This window comes from Saccopteryx bilineata, chromosome 1 (assembly GCF_036850765.1).
Source record: "Saccopteryx bilineata isolate mSacBil1 chromosome 1, mSacBil1_pri_phased_curated, whole genome shotgun sequence".
In the NCBI taxonomy this organism is placed as follows: Eukaryota; Metazoa; Chordata; class Mammalia; order Chiroptera; family Emballonuridae; genus Saccopteryx; species Saccopteryx bilineata.
The window spans coordinates 264,917,537-264,938,248 of record NC_089490.1 but is presented as its reverse complement, the minus strand read 5'-3'; the positions used below and the strand labels follow the sequence as shown (position 1 = coordinate 264,938,248).

The following is a 20,712-nucleotide window of genomic DNA, read 5'->3' as shown; positions in this document are numbered from 1 at the left end:
AAACAAAATAGGATATGTAAAAAGACCAAGTAGACTTGGAGAAGAACTCAAAGAAATCCGAGAAATAAGAAAATACAATCATTAAAAGTAAAATGTATAGAATATACACAGGGCTTTAGTTGAGAACAGACAAAGCATATGGACACACAATTGGAATAGACAAACATGAGGAAAAATATTCAATTCTGTTAATCACTGAAAAACCACGTGGTAACCCAATATATGGTATTTTTTCACACTGTAAATTAGCAAAATATAAAAAATTATTACATCAGTCCTGGTAACTCTGTGGTAAATTGGTATACTTATATATTACTAGAGGTGTACACATTTACCTTTACAGAATGAAAATAAAAACTTCAAGTCTTCAGTCACATTAGCCTATTGCAAATGTTCAACAGCTACATGCAGCTATTGGCTACCATGCTGCTCTCAGCACAGAAGACTTTCCATCACCATGGAAGTTTTATTGAAAAGTGCTGCTCTTGAGGACAGGCATAACAGCAGAACTAATGGGTGGCTGAGTGTGCACAACAAATTGTGCTCTGGTGGTCATATCAACTGACCTTCCCATTGGTATATTGCTCCAGCTCCTCTTAAACATGTGGCATCTTCAGACTTTCACTTTTCTAATCTAATGGGTAAAAAATTATATATCTCACTGATTTAAATATACATTTTCCTGATTACTAATGAAATTGATTATTTTTTCATGTATTTATTATTCTTTCATATTTCCTTTTCTGTGAACTTCCTGTTTGATATTTTCCATGTCACCATGTTGAAATTATTTATAATGGGAAAATATCTATGATAAAGCAATAAGTTAAAAATAAGAACACAAAATTGGCTTACAATAATTTTAATTGAGTGAAAGTAAATATGCAAATGATCAACATTTGGAAAATCACAAAAGTTAACTTAGAGACATTAAAATGTGAAATTTGGGAGTAATTTACTTTTTATCTAAAAATAATTTTAGTATTGTCATAATATTATTTTCTTATTTTCAAAGAACAAACAAGTCGTCTTCTTGGCTCCATGTAGACTGAGTGATTGTTTTTCTTTATCCCTGCTATTATTGTTATTTGACATTATTCCTTTCTGGTAGAACACTGTGTGCTTGACCTAAAAAAAATTGTGTGTGTGTGTGTGTGTAAAAGCAAGGCTAGAGTGGTGAGAGAAGAAATACATTTCAAGATTTGTATCTTTAATTAGACGGCATGTTTAAATAGCAGTGGAAACTGCATTTCATAATTCATAGGAGATGGAAATGAATTTCTGCACATATCTCTTCGAGACGTCACATATTCATGTTTGGAAATGTAACTTAAGCACACATTAGTCTAAATAGTCCACTTAGGAAATGAGTGAGATTGTTTAAAATATGGATCTGCATGGTGTAAAACAAAACCAAAACCAAGACAGAGAGAAATGGTCGTGGAAAACTTAAATAGACATTAATTTCTGTCCACCTAAACCCTTGGGAACAATAGGCTGTATTCCATGTTTTACCCCAGCATTAGCAGCCGGCACGTGTAACCTCCCACTAGTGAAATCTAGTGAAGTTCCCACGCATAACCAAGCAGATTTGTCCCCTGTTGGCCCTTTCCTTCTGTCCTATTGTCAACTAGGCTTCTTTCTATTTTTCCCTTTCTTGCCTGGACCCCCTTTTCCAATTTCCCTGTTACATTGTGCTGAACAGTGACTCCTACCCCTGCTACCAGCGCTCCGCTCAGCAGGTCCAGAGAGCGCCACCGGGATCTTTACCCTGAACCAGGACAGACAGGGGCAGGACTATCTTTCAGTTTTTCGCTGAGAAGGCAGAGAGGGCAGGCCCCAGCGCTGCTGCAGCCTTCCATTCTCCCAGTGTTTCCGTCAGCTGTAGGAGTCCTGGGTGTCTGCTAAGGATCTCTGCAATCTCAGCAATGTGAGCCACAGTGTGCCTGGTGCGTTCTCTGCCTCTCCCACTTGCTTTCTGACAAGCACCCTGTAGATGATTTGTTCAGAGCAGAAGGCAGGGAGCCTCTGAGTCTATTCTCTTGCTCTTGCCCAGAACAGTGCCGCTCTCCAGTTGTCTCAGTCCGCGGGGCTGTTTGAGACCTCCTGTACTAATCTGTAAAGTAGGTGTTGCTGCATTTCCTTGGATTTACAATGACATGTCAGATCATATTCAACGCAGCAACATGAGTTCTGGGACAGGAAATGGAAAGAGGCCAAAAACAAAGTATAACTTTTCAAACAAGAGGTTTAAAAAATTAGGATGAAACCTTGCCCAGTAAAACCTGGAGTGCAAACCAAATAGGATTTGCAACTTGAATGCACACCCTTCAGGAGGCCTCTCAGAAGAGTTTGCCAAGCAGCGCTTGGCTTCTCGGGGTGCCTGTCACGTGGGATGCCATATCACTGCTGTCCTGGGGCCTCCCATGGTCTCTTCCATCTGCTGAAGTATGAGCTAAGTTAGTGTGAGTTCAGATCTGTTTATTAAGAGTTCTCTAATATGTATCTTGAATGTCCTCTGAAAACATTTTTTATTCCATGTGTCTGGAATGTATATATTTGGATGTTTACTGAAGCTACTCTTTCGCTTAATGGAATCAGCTCCACGGCCTGTGTTATCATTGGGGGCACTCCACAGGGTCATCTGCTTTGAATCTCAGCCTTACCACTGGCATACCAGCATTACTACCTCTTTCCTTGGGATGCTAGACGTCTTTCTTCCCTAAAGCATATGGCTATAATAAACTAACCTATTGCTTCTCAAAGTATAGTTCCTGGATCAGACACCAGGAAACTTACTAGAAATTAAATGATCAAACTCCAGACCCGACCCACTGAATTAGAAACTCCAGGGACAGAGCCCAGCATTGTGGTTTAAGAAGCCTTTCAAGTGAGTCTAATGCACATTAAAATTTGAGAACCTCTCATCTTAAATCTGCCGGCTTGAAAGTGATGTGTGCAAGATGGTCTGAAAGAAAATAGTGTAACCTTGTATTTTATAGTCTCCTTTACTAATTTCTCATTTTGTACATTTGTAATATACTCAATATGTTAGTATCATTGTATAAGAAAAATTGATCAATAAATACATATTGTATATTAGCAACATATGTTCAATTTTTTATTGATGGGGATGTATGATATACAAAGTTGTAAGCCTTCTTGTCTAACATTTAAAAATTCTTATATTCTAAATCCAGCTGAGCTATTAGCCATCAATAATGTCATTTTTGCATCAGTACAGGAGTGGGCAAAGTAGGCTTACAGTCGTAAGTATGCAAAACCCATATTTTAATTTATTCTTGTGTTATTATTTATCTTTTTTTTTTTTTTTTTTTTTTACAGAGATAGAGTCAGAGAGAGGAATAGACAGGGACAGACAGACAGGAATGGAGAGATGAGAAGCATCATTAAATCATTAGTTTTTCATTGCAAGTTGCAACACCTTAATTGTTCATTGATTGCCTTCTCATACGTGCCTTGACCACGGGCCTTCAGCAGACCGAGTAACCCCTTGCTCGAGCCAGCGACCCTGGGCTCAAGCTGGTGAGCTTTTGCTCAAAGCAGACGAACCCTCACTCAAGCTGGCGACCTCGGGGTCTCGAACCTGGGTCTTCTGCATCCCAGTCCGATGCTCTATCCACTGCACCACTGCCTGGTCAGGCTATTTATCAATTTTGTATTGTTTTTCATACAAACACTTGTAAACCTACTTTTGCTCACCCCTGTATGTTTATCTCTCTGTTCACTTCTAAAATGTTTTGCAAATAATTTGTAATGTTTTCTTTTTCAATTAGTGCAGGGGACTCTCACATTCCCAGTAAAGTGGTAAAAAAAAAGAGTCCCCTGCATTGCACCCTGGATGCTTTTGCCTCTTCTTGGACAAAGACAGAATGATAATGTACCATGAACAGCATCAGTGGCACTGCCCTCCTTCCCCTCAGGGCACTCATTTTTGCGCATGCGCAGAAGGAGACAGAGAGCTAGAAGGAGAATGCCATGCCCAGTCCTTGCCATGCTCTTTCCCATGGGCCTTGCTCTGCTTAGATGGAAGGATTCCCGGGGATTTCCCACAGTCCCCCATAGATTCCAGCTTGCACTGGCCTGGTGTGCCCTTCTTATATACTTACGCTCTCCCTTTGTGTTATGCCTTTCTCTGAGCTAGGCAAAAGCTATCCTTGAACACTTATTATAAATGAAAAAATGAAGGAACTAAGGAGGAGGGCTGACTTTTAAGCCACGATAAAGAAAAAAAAAGAAAAGAATAATGATTTCATTGCTAACACACTATTTTACATAAATTATGCTCTCAATCTCTGTGGGTGGGGCTCTCAATCTCTGTGGGTGGGACGCATGAACAAACATGTAAACATAATTCAGTTCCTGAGTGTATTATGATAACATTATGTAGTGTTGAAAGCATAAATATAAGCTTGAGTCTTATCATTCCATTTCCTATTTGTGTGACTTTGAGGAAACGCGGTAACCTCTCCTAAGCCCGATTTCCTTCCATCTGTAAATTAAGAATAAGGACAGTAACTACGTCCTGGACTCCTCCTGAGAATTAAATGAGAGGTAAGTGCTTCCATAGCATGGTACCTGGCACACAGGAAGCTCCCAGTAAACATTAGCTGTATTGTATTTTGCTGAATCAAATGCCAAGAAATAACAAAGCAGGTTTCTACTCTCAAGTCCTCTATCAGTAAGTTCATTAACCTTTTTTCCCCCTTAGCAAAGGACTAATGATCTTACATACTTTATGCTATTTGGAAAAATCAAAAGTAATGCTTCTACTGGGGAGACTGACCTAAACGTTTGTTAATCATTAGCTCTCCTGCCCATATGTCTGTCTGCCTGGAAGAGCTATTTCTGTTCTTGAGCTAACAATTGGCGGAGTTGCAGAGTCCTTCCATTCCGTTTCACTTACTGGCATATTATACTTCACCATGAAGAAAGGCAAGAAAAATCATATGTAACTCTCCATGGTGGGGCCATTTAGTTGAAAACTTGATGGCAGTAAAATGATACCACACCAAGGAAGGAATAAAAGATTGTAAGTTTTCTATCACTATTGAGAGAAATTAATTTGTCTTAAAAGAGACTTTACAATATGTTATCATCAAATAAAAACACTGTAGGATAATAATGGGAGTTTCAATGGACTCTTATAAAAGGATTCCAGAAAAAGTTAACACTTTTTTCTTTTTCATTTCTAAATTCACCCTTTGTGAAAAGCAGGAAATCGATAAATGCTCCGTGAATTAATAATGAAGTAGAAATAAACCTTGCAACAGAGGTATAAGGATGTCTGCATACAATACAGCGGTGGGGAAAAGTAGGTTTACAGTTGTTTATATGGCAAATAATACAACAATTAACAAACAATAATACAAGAATAAACTGTGTTTCACATAGTCACAGATGTAAACCTACTTTTGCCCACCTCTGTGTACAGAATTGCCTGCCTGGAACACTTTGCCATTCATTTGTGCTTATTATGACTGTATAGCTCCCATATATTTTTTTCACTTAAATATTTTCATAATGCTATGAAGTAGCGATTATTATTGTAGTTTAGTATTTAAGGCACTAAGTATTAAGAAATTTGCCCAAAGTCCCACATTATAAGTCATGAAATCAGGATATAATGAATGCAGTACTGTTGACACTAGACCACTTATGCTTCACTGTAGAGGCTAGAATGTGGCCTTTATATTAATATTTATCACTTCTTTGACAAAATGTGAACTACTGCAAGAAAGCAGACTTTTCTCCTCTAGTCAAATTACAGTTGCTTTTCACTCACTTGAATACTCTGAAATTATTGGCCCTTCCTTTTGAGAACAGTGCACGTATCACATAATCAGCTTGAACATTCAGTTTGATTCATTTCAACAAAGATGGATTAAGAAATTTCAATGAGCTATGTGCTCATTTTATCCCAAGCACTATGCTGAGTGCTTGGCATAAAATATGGATCCCAATAATAATGGATAAAACTTCCCACTCTTGGGGATATTTATCTGGAAAGAGAAATAGCAAAAGCTCAATAATGAATACCTCTGGTATTAGTATGTCACATTTCTTCTTTTTACTTTTTGCATATGTATTACTTAAAGAAGAAAAATAGGACTGCAAGAAAAAGAAACTCTTAAAAAACTCATCTCTATGAATCTGTCTCTATTTTGCCTGTTAGTTCATTTTGTTCATTAGAGTCCACATATGAGTGAGATCATATGGTATTTGTCTTTCTCTAAATGGTTTATTTCACTTAGCAGGCTGACAGCTGTCAGAAGGTAGAGGGATTAAGCAAAAAAAGACACCCTCCCTAGAAAAGAGAGAAAAACCTCATGGACATGGACAACAGTGTGGTGATTGCTCGAAGGTGGGGGAAGGGGAAGTGGAGGAAATTAGAGGGGGATAAATGGTGATGGGCGAGTCTTGGCTTGGGATGGTGAACACACAACATTGTGGGCAGGTGATGTGTTGTAGAACTGTGCACTTGAAACCTCTATAATTTTGTTAACTGGTATCACCCTAATAAATTCAATTTAAAAGAAGAAAAAGAACATAATTCCTATCTACTACTGTGACTTGATGTGCAAGTCAGCTGGCTTTCTATGTAGGATGAAAGATTAAAAGACAAAGGATGTGAGAGGCAATGTCTTTATTATTTCAAGACCCATGAGTCAACCACAGAGAGCTGTATTAACTAAGGTTAAAACTATTAAGACATCATTAACATCTGAAAATATGATGTGCCCAACTTTTACTTATAGATAAACAATTATTTACTGATTTTATTAACTGCATAGTTGGTTAGACTTTAAATTATATTACTGCAGGAAAATTTTACAGCTGACAACACCTCACTCATAAGAGACCATACTGATTATTGAGATAAATAATTTTACATTTTCTGTTTTTAGTGAAGCGGGGAAAAAACCCTTTCTAATGATGAAATGTAACCCTAGACTTCTAACTCCTCATATCACATAGACACTATTTTTTTTTTTGAAATAGCTTGAGAAGGATAGGAGTTAGCTCTTCTTTGAATGTTTGGTAGAATTTGCCTGTGGCCATCTGGCCCAGGGCTTTTGTTTGTTGGGAGTTTTTTGATAACTGTTCTGATCTCATTTGTTATAATCAATGTATTTAGGTTTTCTGATTATTCCAGATTGATTTTTGAAAGATTATATTTTTCAAGGAATTTGTCCATTTTACCTAGGTTGTCTAATTTTTTGGCATGCAGTTTTTTATAATATTTTCTTACAATCCTTTGTATTTCTGCTGTGTCCATTGTTACTTATCCACCCTCCTTTCTAATTTTATTTATTTGAGTCCTTTCTCTTTTTTTCTTGTTGAGTCTGGCTAAGGGTTTATCAATCTTGTTTACTTTTTCAAAGAACCAGCTCTTGGTTTCATTGATCCTCTGTATTGTTGTTGTGGTTTTTTTTAGTCTCTATGTCATTTATTTCCACTGTGATCTTTATTATTTCCTTCCTTCTACTTCCTCTAAGCTTTACTAGCTATTCTTTTTCTAGTTTTTTTAGTTGCAGGATTAAGTTGTTTATTTGAACTTTTTCTAGCTTCTTAAGGTATGTCTGTAATGCTATGAACTTCCCTCTCAGGAATGCTTCTGCTGTGTCCCACAGATTTTGAGTTGTTGTACGCTCATCTTCATTTGTTTCAAGGAAATTTTTTATTTCTTCCTTGATCTCATTGTTGACCCATTAGTTTTTTAATAACATGCTGCTTAGTTTCCAAGTGTTTTTCAGTTTTCCTATTGTTGTTGATTTCTAGTTTCATGCCATTGTGTTCAAAGAAGATGCTTGATATGGTTTCAATCTTCTTAAATTTGTTAAGACTTGTTTTATGCCATAATATGTGGTCTATCCTAGAGAATATACCATGCACACTTGAGAAGAATGTATATTCTGCTGCTTTAGGGTGAAAGGTTCTGAAGATATCTATTAAATCCAGTTTATCTAGTATGTCCCTTAATTCTACTGTTTCTTTGTTAATTTTCTTTCTTGAGGATCTACCCATTGATGTTAGTGAGGTATTGAAATCCCCTACTATTATAGTATTGCTGTTGATCTCTCCCTTTATGTCCATCAAAACCTGCTTTATATATTTAGGTGCTCCTATATTAGGTGCATAGATATTTATAATGGTTTTCTCTTTCTGTTGGATTGCTCCCTTTATCATTATGTAGTGACCTTCTTTATCCCTTACTATAGTCTTTGTTTTAAAGTCTATTTTGTCAAATATAAGTATTGCTACCCCAACTTTTTTTTCATTTCCATTTGCATGAAATATTTTTTCCATCCTTTTACTTTCAGTCTATGTGTATCTTTTGTTGTGAGGTGGGTCTCCTGTAAACAGCATATGTACAGATCCTGTTTTCTTATCCATTCAGCTACCCTATGTCTTTTGATTGGAGCATTTAATCTATTTACATTTAAGGTTATTATTGATATGTAGTTGCTTACATTTTTTTCTTTAAATCTATATTCTTCTTTTAATATATATATATATATATATATATATATATATATATTCCCCACACACACACTTTGTTCTGTCTACTGCAGGCCTCTTAATATTTCTTGCAGCATTGGTTTGGTTATGATGAATTCCTTGAGTGTTTTTTTGTCTGGGAAGCTTTTCATTTCTCCTTCAATTTTAAATGATAGTCTTGCTGGATAAAGAAGTCTTGCTTGTAGGTTCTTGTTCTGCATTACTTTGAATATTTCTTGCCAATCCCTTCTGGCTTCAAGTGTTTCTGTTGAGAAGTCAGATGTCATCCTTATGGGCAGTGGTCCCCAACCTTTTTTGGGCCATGGACCGGTTTAATGTCAGAAAATATTTTCACGAACCGGCCTTTAGGGTGGGACAAATAAATGTATCACATGGCCGAGACAAGTGTCAAGAGTGAGTCTTAGATCAGTGGTCCCCAACCCCAGGCCGTGGACTGGTACCAGTCCATGGGCCATTTGGTACTGGTCCACAGAGAAAGAATAAATAACTTACATTATTTGTTTTATTTATATTTAAGTCTGAATGATGTTTTATTTTTTTTAAATGACCAGATTCTGTTACATCCATCTAAGACTCATTCTTGATGCTTGTCTCGTAAGTTTGATAATTATATTTTTAAATATCACAGTTTTTATGCCAGTCGCATAATTTTATTTTGTGCATTTATTCGTCCCACCATAAAGGCCAGTCTGTGAAAATATTTTCTGACATTAAACTGGTCCATGGCCCAAAAAAGGTTGGGGACCACTGTATTAGATGGATGTAAGAGAGGGAATCTGGTCATTTTTTTAAAATAAAACATCGTTCAGACTTAAATTTAAATAAAAAGGAAATAATGTAAGTTATTTTTTCTTTCTCTACGGACCGGTACCAAATGGCCCACAGACTGGTACTGGTTTGCGGCCCAGGGGTTGGGGACCACTGCTTATGGGTGTTCCTTTGTAGGTGATTGACTGTTTTTCTTTTACAGCTTTTAATATTTTTTATCTCTTAGCTTTAGTATTTTGATTATGATATGTCTTGGTGTGGGTCTCTTTGGGTTCTTTTTTAATGGGGTTCTCTCAGCTTCTTGAATTTGTGTGACTCTTTCCTGCATCAATTTAGGGAAATTTTCATCTATAATTTCTTCAAAGAGCTTCTCTAGTCCTTGTTCTTTCTCTTCTCCTTCAGGAGCCCCTATTATGCAGATATTGTTTCTCTTCATGTTGTCACAGAGCTCTCTTAGGGTTTCCTCCAACTTTTTGATCTGCTTTTCTGCTTCCATGTTTTCACTTATCCTGTCCTCTAAGTCCCTGATTCGATCCTCTGCTTCATCCAGCCTGCTTTTAATTCGTTCTAGTGTAGTCTTTATTTCTGATATTGTGTTTGTCATTTTTGTTTGGTTCTTCTTTATGATTTCTGTATCCTTTTTGATGCTTACAATTTTTTTATTGAGGTGTTCATTAAGTCCATTCATTGTAGCTTTGAAATCCTTAAGCATCTTAACAATCATTATTTTATACTCTGCATCTGGTAATTTGATTACTTCTGATTCATCCAGAACTTTTTCTGAGGACTTATCTTGTTGAAGCATATGACTTATGCTTCTCTTCCTACCCATTATTCTCTGTATGACTTGTAGACTTCTTGCAGTTGTCAACACTACTTTTTAAAGCCATTCTGGGAACCAATTAACTGAGAACCTACTATGTACCAGACAATCTGTTAAGTGTTTCAGACTAAAGAGATAAACAAGATAAATCTTCTGGCCTTGAGGAATTTATAATCCACTGAATAAAATCCATGGTGGAATATATTTTTCATGTACATAGATACTGTTCTGTTTACATAGTTTTTGTCTTTTTGTAGAAAATAGCTCTTACATCTGTCTAGAAGTGCACATTTCCATATTGGCATGAAGTGTCATTTTTTGAGTTATGCAAAAAAACACAGGTTTTCATTGCATGCCAATAGAAAGAATCCTACTAGATATAATATTTAAAGAACTTCCTAGGAATCTGAAGCTGAAAAAGTAAACTACTAAATGTTACAAAAGTTCTAACTCATCCCTAAACCCTTCATATAAACTGAAGAATGAACCAGAGGGCTAAACTGGTAGCTCTGAAGCTCTATGTGTTTGCTGTTATTGTTAGTATAATAAACAGGGGCTGTTTCTAAAGCCCTGCTCAAAAAGCTTTTCTGCTTACATACTTCTGTGAGTCTGAAAAAAAAAGTTTCAGGCCTATGTTGGACATAGTTTGGATTCTGCTAGTCTTTTGTCATTACTGTAGATAATCTCTCACATGTAAGATGCCATTGGAATTGCAACCATGATGGATTTGACAATGATTTATTTTAGAACTATACAACTGATGTGTCATAATTAATTTTCAAAGTATTGATCAACATTTTGTACTGTTACAGTTAAAGGAGATGAAGAAATTTCTTTTTAATCAAAAATTCTCTTTTGGGTGAATTAAATGAGTTCAGTTTATTCAGCCCAGTTAGCTCAGGTTGTCTTAAAACTGTCATTGTTTCAGCAATATTGATGAAGCCTGTAACTTTAGCTAAAAAGAAGTACAGCATAACGATATAATTAAGAAGGAAGGGCTAAAGAGTATTTAGCTAAACAGCAGTTCAATATTTTGAGCCCTAATATCCCAGTGGATAAAAGCAGGAATGAACTGCATGATGCAATTAATGACCCAGACTTTGAATATAATGAAAATAAATCAGTTGAATATTTTTCAGTGTATCCTGTGATAATTAAGTGATAATTGACCTTTAAAGATCACTGGTATCAGGCACAAAAAATAAGCATCAGAGATTGAAAATCTTGATTTTAGAAGCAAAAGTTTTTCCAGGTTAAAATGTAGATACAGGTATGTGATATATAAACACAGACTGATCCTAGCAAGGTCAATGGCAAGGTCTGTATTTTACCCACGTAACACATGGTGCTGATGGTCATCCCAGCAGAGATTCATGAATCCAAGACTCAGAATCCATCAGCTACAGACCTCTGCTAGCTGTGAGAATTACAACCCTTGGTAGACTAGGACCTAATGAGCTCTTTGCAGATTCCATATGACTCCAAACAGAAGAACACACAGAGGAAAACATTAAAAGAATCAGAGGGGAATAAATGGAAGGGCCAAAGGACCCTCAAGCCCAAAAGGATAGAAAGATGAGGGAAGAGACTGAGACAGAATAAGAAAGATATTTTCTTTTGGGGTTTGAAGAAAATAATGCCTTACATGTAAATGTTCATTCTTTCCTGATCAATGTGCATGAGTTTTAAGCATCAAGAAAAAGAAGTAATGATGTGCTTATTAACTGTCAACCTCTGATGCCCTGAGAAATTCCTAGAAAGTCTGAGAATCACCAGAAAAGTTATCGCCTATTCCCAATTTGCCCCAGGAATGCCTTAATCAGTAACTTTTAAAATAAATAAAAGATAATTTACTATTCAATAACCATATATTCAGTCTTATTACAAGTATCATAATGTCAGGAAACTGATTGCTATTGATTTTATAAGCATTTGAATCTGTTTAAATATAGTTTTTACTCTTTAAGTGGAAAAAAATAATATGCTTCTTGGTAATGCTACCCATTATTTATCAACTCTCCCAACTGGGTCAGAAGGAAATATCAAAGGTCCTGACAGAGGGCAAAACAAAAGTAACGGGGAGATGAGGACCATAAGTAATATGGTCCTAATCCATGAAATATGCCGGCCCCTTTGAACCCAGCTGCTTAGCAAAAAGGTCATCCAAGTTGTGACCAAAAGATAATTCAGTCACACTGCAGGTTTCACTTCACTGTTCAACGTCATTTCGTTTCAGACTGAACCCGGATAGCTCCAAGGCAGAGTTTGGTCCTGACTGGTGTTCAGTGGTGAGGAAGTCACATAGCAATATGTTCCCATGAGAGGACATGCTGTGATGTGAGGGCATTTATTGCATTATGTCTTCAAGGGCTCTTTGGGGAAGTTGCTATGACTCTCCATGAACAAAATACAGGAGGTTCCCACCTAAAACACAACTTTCAGAAAAACTTAATTAGCAGAAGATTATGAGAAAAATGGAGACATAAGGAGACTCAACTATTATACCTATAGGCACCTTGAAATAAGTCTTGTTTCCATTTTTCCTGATTAACTAGGCTTCTCTTTTTAGTGCACTGTTTATTTTGGTAAAATAGTGTAGTCGTTTAGTAGGTACTTGGCATCTGTTCTGTATTTAGTAACTTGGATAAACCCTATAATTGCCTTTAAGAATTTGAAACCTAAAATTATGATATAACCGGACACACATACACACACACACACAAACACACACACACACACACACTTGTGCCCTCCCTGTCCTCTGACTACCCACCTATTCATTATGTATATTCATGGGACCACCTTAAGAACTCTACTTCAAGGAAGTCATATGAAGGCTGGACTCTGAAGCTGTCACTGAATTTGATGCAGAATCAGGGTATATACTTGAAAGTGGAACCCATTTAAGAATGAGAAGAAACCACAGGCAGTATTAGAAAAGATATCCTGGAGATCAAAATCCTTGGGTAAATCATTGAATTCCTTACCTCCTTGGCTATTTGCTCTGAAAAATAAAGCAAAAGATGTCATCCCCTTCCCTCATCCACTTGGCTTCCAACTCTTTCCTTGCCACTTGGCTTAATAGCCAACAACAGAACTGATTAGGAAAGGAAAAACTTGGCCACATTTGCTGCAATAAGAGTTCTGGCACCCACCTCTCTCAGCTGACAAACCCCAAGTGTTTATGTCATCACTAAAGTCTGTGAAATACTGAGTGGCTGTCAATAGGGTCACACCCATTTTTCTCAGCCTAATGGCATGTTTATTTAACCAAAGTCCATATTTGGGAGCAGTAAGCAAGTTAAAAATGCCATAGAATAGCAGATAATTTTTAAAGGGCTCTGCAAGCATAAGGCTATGTAAACACAACTTCATGTGTTGAGATGGATTATAGCCAACCTCTGATAGCCCTGCACAGTGTTTACTGTATTCCCACACATAGTCTCATTTGACCCTTGCAACAACCTTGACACACATCAGCCTAAATAGTTGTTATACCTGTTTCACAGCTCAGGAAACTGAGTCTCAGAGAAGTTCAAGTTGTTTTCCTAACATCGCAATTCTAAGCAGTAAGGTCTATATTTAGAGCTCCAGTTTTCTGACTCCAGAACCCATTTTCCTTTTATTATGTTTTTCTGCCTTCAACTAAATATATATAAACCATTACATTAGGGACAGACTTTCAAAACAACAAGCATTTTGCTGGTTTTCAAAAAGCTATCAGCAACTGCACAGAACCCTAAACTCTGGAAGATTTGGCAAAAGACCAGACGTGAGGCCAAGGCATTTCATAACTAAAATCCCTAGGGTCTTCACTCCTAAACTTGACCTCACTAGCCAAAAAGCTTCTCAGTTGTTTTGTTCAATATATGCCATAAAATTAGTTGGAGAAATGTAAATCCTCAGACATCAAGAAAATCACCAAATTCTACAGGTAACATTTTATTACACTTGCTTTACCACATATCTACCTTTCTGCTCATCTATCTATCCAACCAGCAATATCAATTATTCTTCTGAAGTGGCAGATATCCATAAACTTTACCCCTAAACAGTTCAGCATGTGTATCATTAACGAGAATTCAGTATTTACTTATGGTTCTCTCTCTCTCTCTCTCTCTCTCTCTTTAGGTAAAATTTTAATATAATCAAATGCACAAATCTTAAGTGTACCATTCAATGAGTTTTGTCAAATGTATACACCCATGTAATTCAAAGCTTCCTCTATAGAGTGTTAGCCTCACCCAGAAAGTTTTCTCCCCTCATACCATTTCCCAGTCAATTCCCTCCCACACTGTCGACAGTGACAAATTCTAATATTGGTCACTGTCGATTAGTTTTATCTGTTTTACAACTTCATATAAATGCTGTCATACAGAATCTACTCTTTATGTTAAGAATGTTTCACTCAAGATCATGTTTTAGAGATTCGACCTTGTTGTTTCATGTGTCAGGAGTATACTCCTTTTCATTGTTGGTAATTACTCTATTGTAGTAGTATAAATTAATGTCTTATCCACTTTCCTCTTGAGAGAGATACCTGACTTGTTTCCAGTTTTGAGTTATTCTAAATAAATCTACTATGAATACTCCTGTAGAAATCTTTTTGTCAAATTTTTCATTTCTCTTGGATAATTATCTAGAAATGGAATTGCCAGGACATAAGGCAGGTATATGTTGAGTTTTATAAGAAACTTCCAGAACTATTGAATATTTTCAAAGGAATTGTACTATTTTAACCCCCACCAAAATAGTTCATGAAAGTCTCTGCTGCTCCACATCGTCATTGATATTTGGCATGGTCGATCTTCTTTGAATTACAAAATAAGAATACTCACAATAAAAAATGTTTCCGTCTTTGACGGATGATTTAGGTGATATCTATACACATGGAGTCCTATTACTATAATCACTTTAGGTTCCTTAAGCCACATGATTAAGACATTATATCCTAATTCTCATCCTTAAGGAGCTGACTGAAAGATTTATAGTTTGGCAGTTATTTTAAATGTGTCCGCATTAAACTTGAGCTCTAAATTGCTGGACTATTGTTGAAGTTCATTTTTAGAGTGTTTTCCTATGAATACTAAGGCTTTCAAAATAATCAACATGATCAGTTTAGCTCTTAACTTCTGCTCATAAAAAAAAACAAAACACATGATTACAACCTAGCCACTACCTCATAGAATTTCTTGGACAGAACTGAATATCAATCATTTCAAGAGTGAGTCTTATAGATGTAAGCTTGAAGAAGAGTAAATCATTGTAGACTACGCTTAAGTAATATGTGGTCAAGTTAACTTCCAAGTTAAGTTGCTGTCAGTTCCTGGAAGAAATCCATAGGCCTAGTTTTACTTTAATGTAAATCTTTCCTTAGGCTTTATAATTTATCCCTAGGAAGTTTCAAGCTCTTACGTTGCTGTTTTCTTGGCTTTTCTTTCATTCTCCATGCTCTGGCTTTTGCTTATTTCTTATGAAAATAACCTAAATGGTCTTACTGCTTCTCAAAAATGTATTTCAGTTCACTACTTATAACAACAGACGTATTATAACCCACTTGACAATTTGTCTTTTAATGGACCTTTAGTAATTAGTAATGCAGCTTAGTGCTCTAAAGTGGGAGAAATACATACACATCTCGAGGCTAATGTAACCTGGTCAAGGCATCATGAAACACTGACAAGAAAGATAACTTTTCCAATGCTCTTTAACCAGCTTCTCTCTTTTTCTATACTTCAATTTTCCAAGACATCAAAGCATAATCTGTGAGTATATGCATGAATTTTTTAACCAGGAAATTTGAAATGCAACTTAGCATCAATTCATTTTTGTTTGACAGATTCTATTTCTGGTGATACCCATTTTGTTTCTTTCTATAGCAGTGAGAATGGATGAAATGGTATCACAGTTTCTGGAATCGCCATTGGTTACAGGGGCATTAAGGAGATGGCACCTGAGGAAATGTTAGGAATTAGGCGTCTTAATCTCTGTTTCGATTTGCCTTTTCACAGAAGCACTTAATACATTGCTTTATCTCTAAAACATTGCTTTATCTCTCTCTCTCTCAATCTCTCTCTCTCTCTCTCTCTAGCTATAAAATAATAAAATATGCCAGCTCTGAAGAAATGTTAATACGGTAGTCATTTCTTTAAATTACATAAAATGTCATCTATATATATATATGAAGTTTGCATATTTTTGGAACTAAGCCACTAGGCACATATTATATACTTCTGAAAATAAGACTATTCCATGGCTTGGAATGATACCATACTGGCTGATTGTCCCACTCATCAAATGTACAATACTTACAACAGATTTATTATAGGGGTTTTTTTCATCAGCATATGAGCCACCAGGGTCAATGTTATGCGTAGGTGAAAACAGGCAGAAAAGACTGGGACGATGAAGCAGCATAGAAGAAACCTGCTTGCCTTTAAATACTTTCCCTCTAACCTGACTGTGGGATGAGAACTATCTTAATTTTTTTTTATCAAAAGCAGTGTATGAGCAGGTAATATACAGGATGACTTTTGACTACACAAACCATCAATGCCCATTATGCCTTCAGAGTCCAGCAGGGCCAAGAGGGGATGGGACACAGAGACACTGTGAAATGCCGAGATGATGTAAAATAAGGAGAGGATGCATGCATGGTGAACGTGGATCTGCAGTAGCGTGAGGGTGGAAGGCACCAATGGGAGGAAGTGCAGAAAGAAAATCTGGGACTGTTTGCCAAAGACAGACTGGCTTCCAGTGTTGGCCTAGGGCTGGACCCAGGAGACACAAATGAGAAAATAATGTAATCTCTTATTTTCAGATAAAGCCCCATTTTGTATATAAGCTCTTTTGAGTCACTTTGTTCTTTCTGACACAGGGAAGACATCGGATGACTGTGCATGTCACTGGTACTGAAAGAAAAATTTTGCATTTTCTTGTGTTATGTAAGCCATACAGTTAGACACACTATGGCTCATCTACTAAAGAAATATTGAAAAGGAAAATTGTTATAAAGTGCTGTGTAAATACAAATTTTTTTTGCTCTGATTCCAGAAGTTAAAAATTGAAGCCTCCATTTTTTTTCCTAATAATTACCTAGACATTTTGCCACTGACCTGCTTTACAAAGGAATCAAATTCAAATACTGAATTAATTAATCAGATTTCATTGCATCTTAAATGAATCAGGATAGAACTAAAGATAACACATTAGGACAATTGGCCACGTTCACTTTTTGATTTCTTCCATTTCAAATCTACTCCTGAACTTTATTTTAGCCCTTTTGTTTAGTTTGCTCTATTCAACACATGCTAATTTACTTGCATAAAAAAGATTTTTATTGACTGCTAACTCCTCTCAATCAAAAAATAAAAGTGGTCACTCCATGTTTTATCATATTCACATTTATGTATTTTGTTGTAGTTAATAGAGAAAGGCTCTAGGACTTTAGAAAAAATTTTAAAACATATGTTCATCATTTATTTAGCATTAGACTGTTAAGCATAATTATGAAACTTTTCTTTTTCTTTTTCATAAAAATTTTATTTTCTCATTAAAAACATTGGACTTCTCATAAATTAACCATAGCAAACAATAAAGAAATATCCTTCAAACTGAGACAAAAGTCCTTGATAAAAATAATTTGTATCATGGTTTCTAATCATATTATGTTAGGGTCTTAGTATTAAAGAATAATCTTATTACTAGCAATTGAATAGCCCTTTATTTGTTTCTCTGAAATTAGGAGTTTTTAATCTCTTTTTCACAGGATAGAATATTTTTATGGTTTAAATATATTTTGAAATTTGTTCCAACACTGAAATTGAAAATATCTGGTATTTTCAATTACTTAACACATTTATGATTTTAATATCCCAGAAGAAATCTGCTTCTAAAGGGGGGAAGAAATGAAGAGCTATTAGTCAGAAAGACACTTACATAAGAACTATGACATTGGTCGTTGGTTTGAAAGCAGGAAGTCTTAAATTTTAGACTCAAAGCTTAAAGAGGCTTTATTGAGCATTTTTTTCCCCTCTCAGAGCTCAGACAAATGACTGATGAGTGAAATCCCGAGAATGTTCACAGCTTTTCTCTTTCATTCTGCTGCAGCCCGGAAGATGGTGAGATCCATCCAGAAATCTGTCGGCTTTATATCCAGCTGCAGTGCTGCTTAGAAATGTACACAACAGAGATGCTAAAGTCCATATGTCTGCTGGGGTCTCTTCAGCTTCATCGGAAAGGTATCTACATGTCGTATATTGCCAGAACCCCTGAGGAATGTTAAACAAAAGCTCATCTTTTGCAAAATATGTATCTGCACTAGATGTCTAGCTACACACAATTAGAAAGGATGTAAATGTTTAGGAAATGTTTGATATGAATTAATAAAAGAACCATATTACCTGACCAGGCAGTGGAGCAGTGGATAGAGCATCCACCTGGGATGTAGAAGACCCAGGTTTGAAACCCCGAGGTTGCCAGCTTGAGCACAGGCTCATCTTGCTTGAGCATGGGATCATAGACACAACCCTATGGTCGCTGGCTTGAGCCCAAAGGTCGCTGGCTTGAAGCCCAAGGACACCTGGCTTGAGCCCAAGGTCACTCGTTTGAGCAAGGGATCACTGGTTCGGCTGTAGCCCCCTGGTCAAGGCACATATGAGAAAGCAATCAATGAACAACTAAGGTGCCACAATGAATAACTGATGCTTCTCATCTCTCTCCCTTTCTGTCTGTCCCTTTCTCTGTCTCTCTCTGTCTCTGTCTCTCTCTCTGTCTCTCTCTCTCTCTCTGTCTCGCCTTGAACAGAAACTGTGGTATAAACAGTTCTCAAATTATTATCATATTTTACCACTTGTGACTTTGGTTAGATCAGAACAGGCATCAAAATATACGTAATGATCTTACTAGTCTAGTAAATGCTATCCAAGATTGCTGCTATTTCTTAAATGAATTCAGTTGCAAAAAGACAAATTACAGATTGTATCCCAAAGATTTAAAAATAGGAGAAGCTCAACAAATAATAGATAAGCATATTAGTAATAGATAATCTCATTATCAGGCTTAAATTATAAAGGGACTATATTGGCAGAAATGACTGATGCCTCCTGTTGTGGTTGTGGCTTCAGTGTGGTTTGATCAGTCTACTGACTCCCATTCTCAGTGATGTTCTGCCTTCTCTGGCTTTACCCTAAGACTACCTTCCCCCACATTAGCAATCTGATTGCAACAGTTCCAGTAATAACATCTGCATATCACAGGATCCCTAAAAAGACAGAGCTTCTCACCACTACAGACTAGCAAACATCCTAAACTTTATTCTAATTGGACTAGGTCAGATCATGGGTCTACACTTGAACCAATCAGCGTAGCCAGAAGGATGGAATATACCGACTGGTTTAGGCAATCAAGGCCCATTCCTGAAACTAGCAAATGGTCAACCCTACCCAACTGATGGCAATCACATGATGTGAGAGGGTGGAATGGAGTGAATGCTGGGAGAAAGCCAAAAGTTTCATTACTGGAGGATGGAACCTACATTTTCTTCACTAACTCATCAAATAATTATTGAGAACTTTCTGAATGCAAACATTTTGCACTTGAGCTCAGGAGAATAGAGGGTACACAGAATAAAATACTTGCCTATAATTTAAATTCACAAGTAGATAACATCAATAAACTGATACTCAGGAAAAATCTTGTAGAAAGGGTCTTACTTGACCTAGACTGTGAAGATAAAGTTCAAGTAGCAAAGGATAAAGACATTTCAGGTGAAGGAGCAAAGTAGAGATTTGATCTCAAATGAGCATGCAATTGAGGGGGGAACTAAATGATATGATAAAGTACTTGTGAAACTCAACACCTAGGTATCACACAGCAGAGCTGAAAACAGGATTATGCTATGCTCCAAAGAGAGAACATTTTCTCCATATACAATTATTGCTTCTTTTTCTTTACATTCAAAAGGCTGATCTTTTAGGAGTTTCTGTCTTTATTTCTGTTACTAATACAAATGAACATGTTTGGAGAGATTAGCTCTTGACACTCCTGAAGCCTGATCAGAAAATTGAGTATCAGACACACTGATGACATCCAAACACGTTGTCATAGCCCAGTGTCTTTACTTGTTCTCTCTCTCTCTCTCTCACTCATACACATACACACACACATGTTCATACATGACACACATACAGAGTACAGAACTTTCATTCTTTTTTTTTTTTGTATTTTTCTGAAGTTGGAAACAGGAAGGGAGTCAGACAGACTCTCGCATGCGCCTAACCGGATCCACCCAGCATGCCCACCAGGGGGCAATGCTCTGCCCATCTGGGGCGTTGCTCTGTTGCAACTGCAACCAGAGCCATTCTAGCGCCTGAGGCAGAGGCCATAGAGCCATCCTCAGCGTCCGGGCAAACTTTGCTCCAATGGAGCCTTGGCTGCGGGAGGGGAAGAGAGAGACAGAGAGGAAGGAAAGGGGGAGGGGTGGAGAAGCAGATGGGCACTTCTCCTGTGTGCCCTGGCTGGGAATTGAACCCGGGTCTTCTGCACACCAGGCCAATGCTCTACCACTGAGCCAACCA

At 36.9% G+C, this 20,712-nt stretch overlaps 1 protein-coding gene across 2 annotated transcripts in view; it reads left to right on the top strand.

Moving 5' to 3' along the window:
- The window catches only part of RGS7BP (regulator of G protein signaling 7 binding protein), a 113,459-nt gene that overhangs the window by 54,826 nt on the left and 37,921 nt on the right, over positions 1-20,712 (top strand). The window contains exons 1-2 of one of the 2 annotated variants that reach the window (XM_066242512.1): positions 4,472-4,575; positions 18,245-18,375. In XM_066242512.1, the coding sequence (XP_066098609.1) occupies positions 18,312-18,375 (64 nt within the window). In that variant the 5' untranslated portion in view covers positions 4,472-4,575; positions 18,245-18,311. Of the gene's footprint in view, positions 1-4,471; positions 4,576-18,244; positions 18,376-20,712 lie in introns of those variants that run through there. The other variant, XM_066242503.1, reaches the window with a different exon arrangement.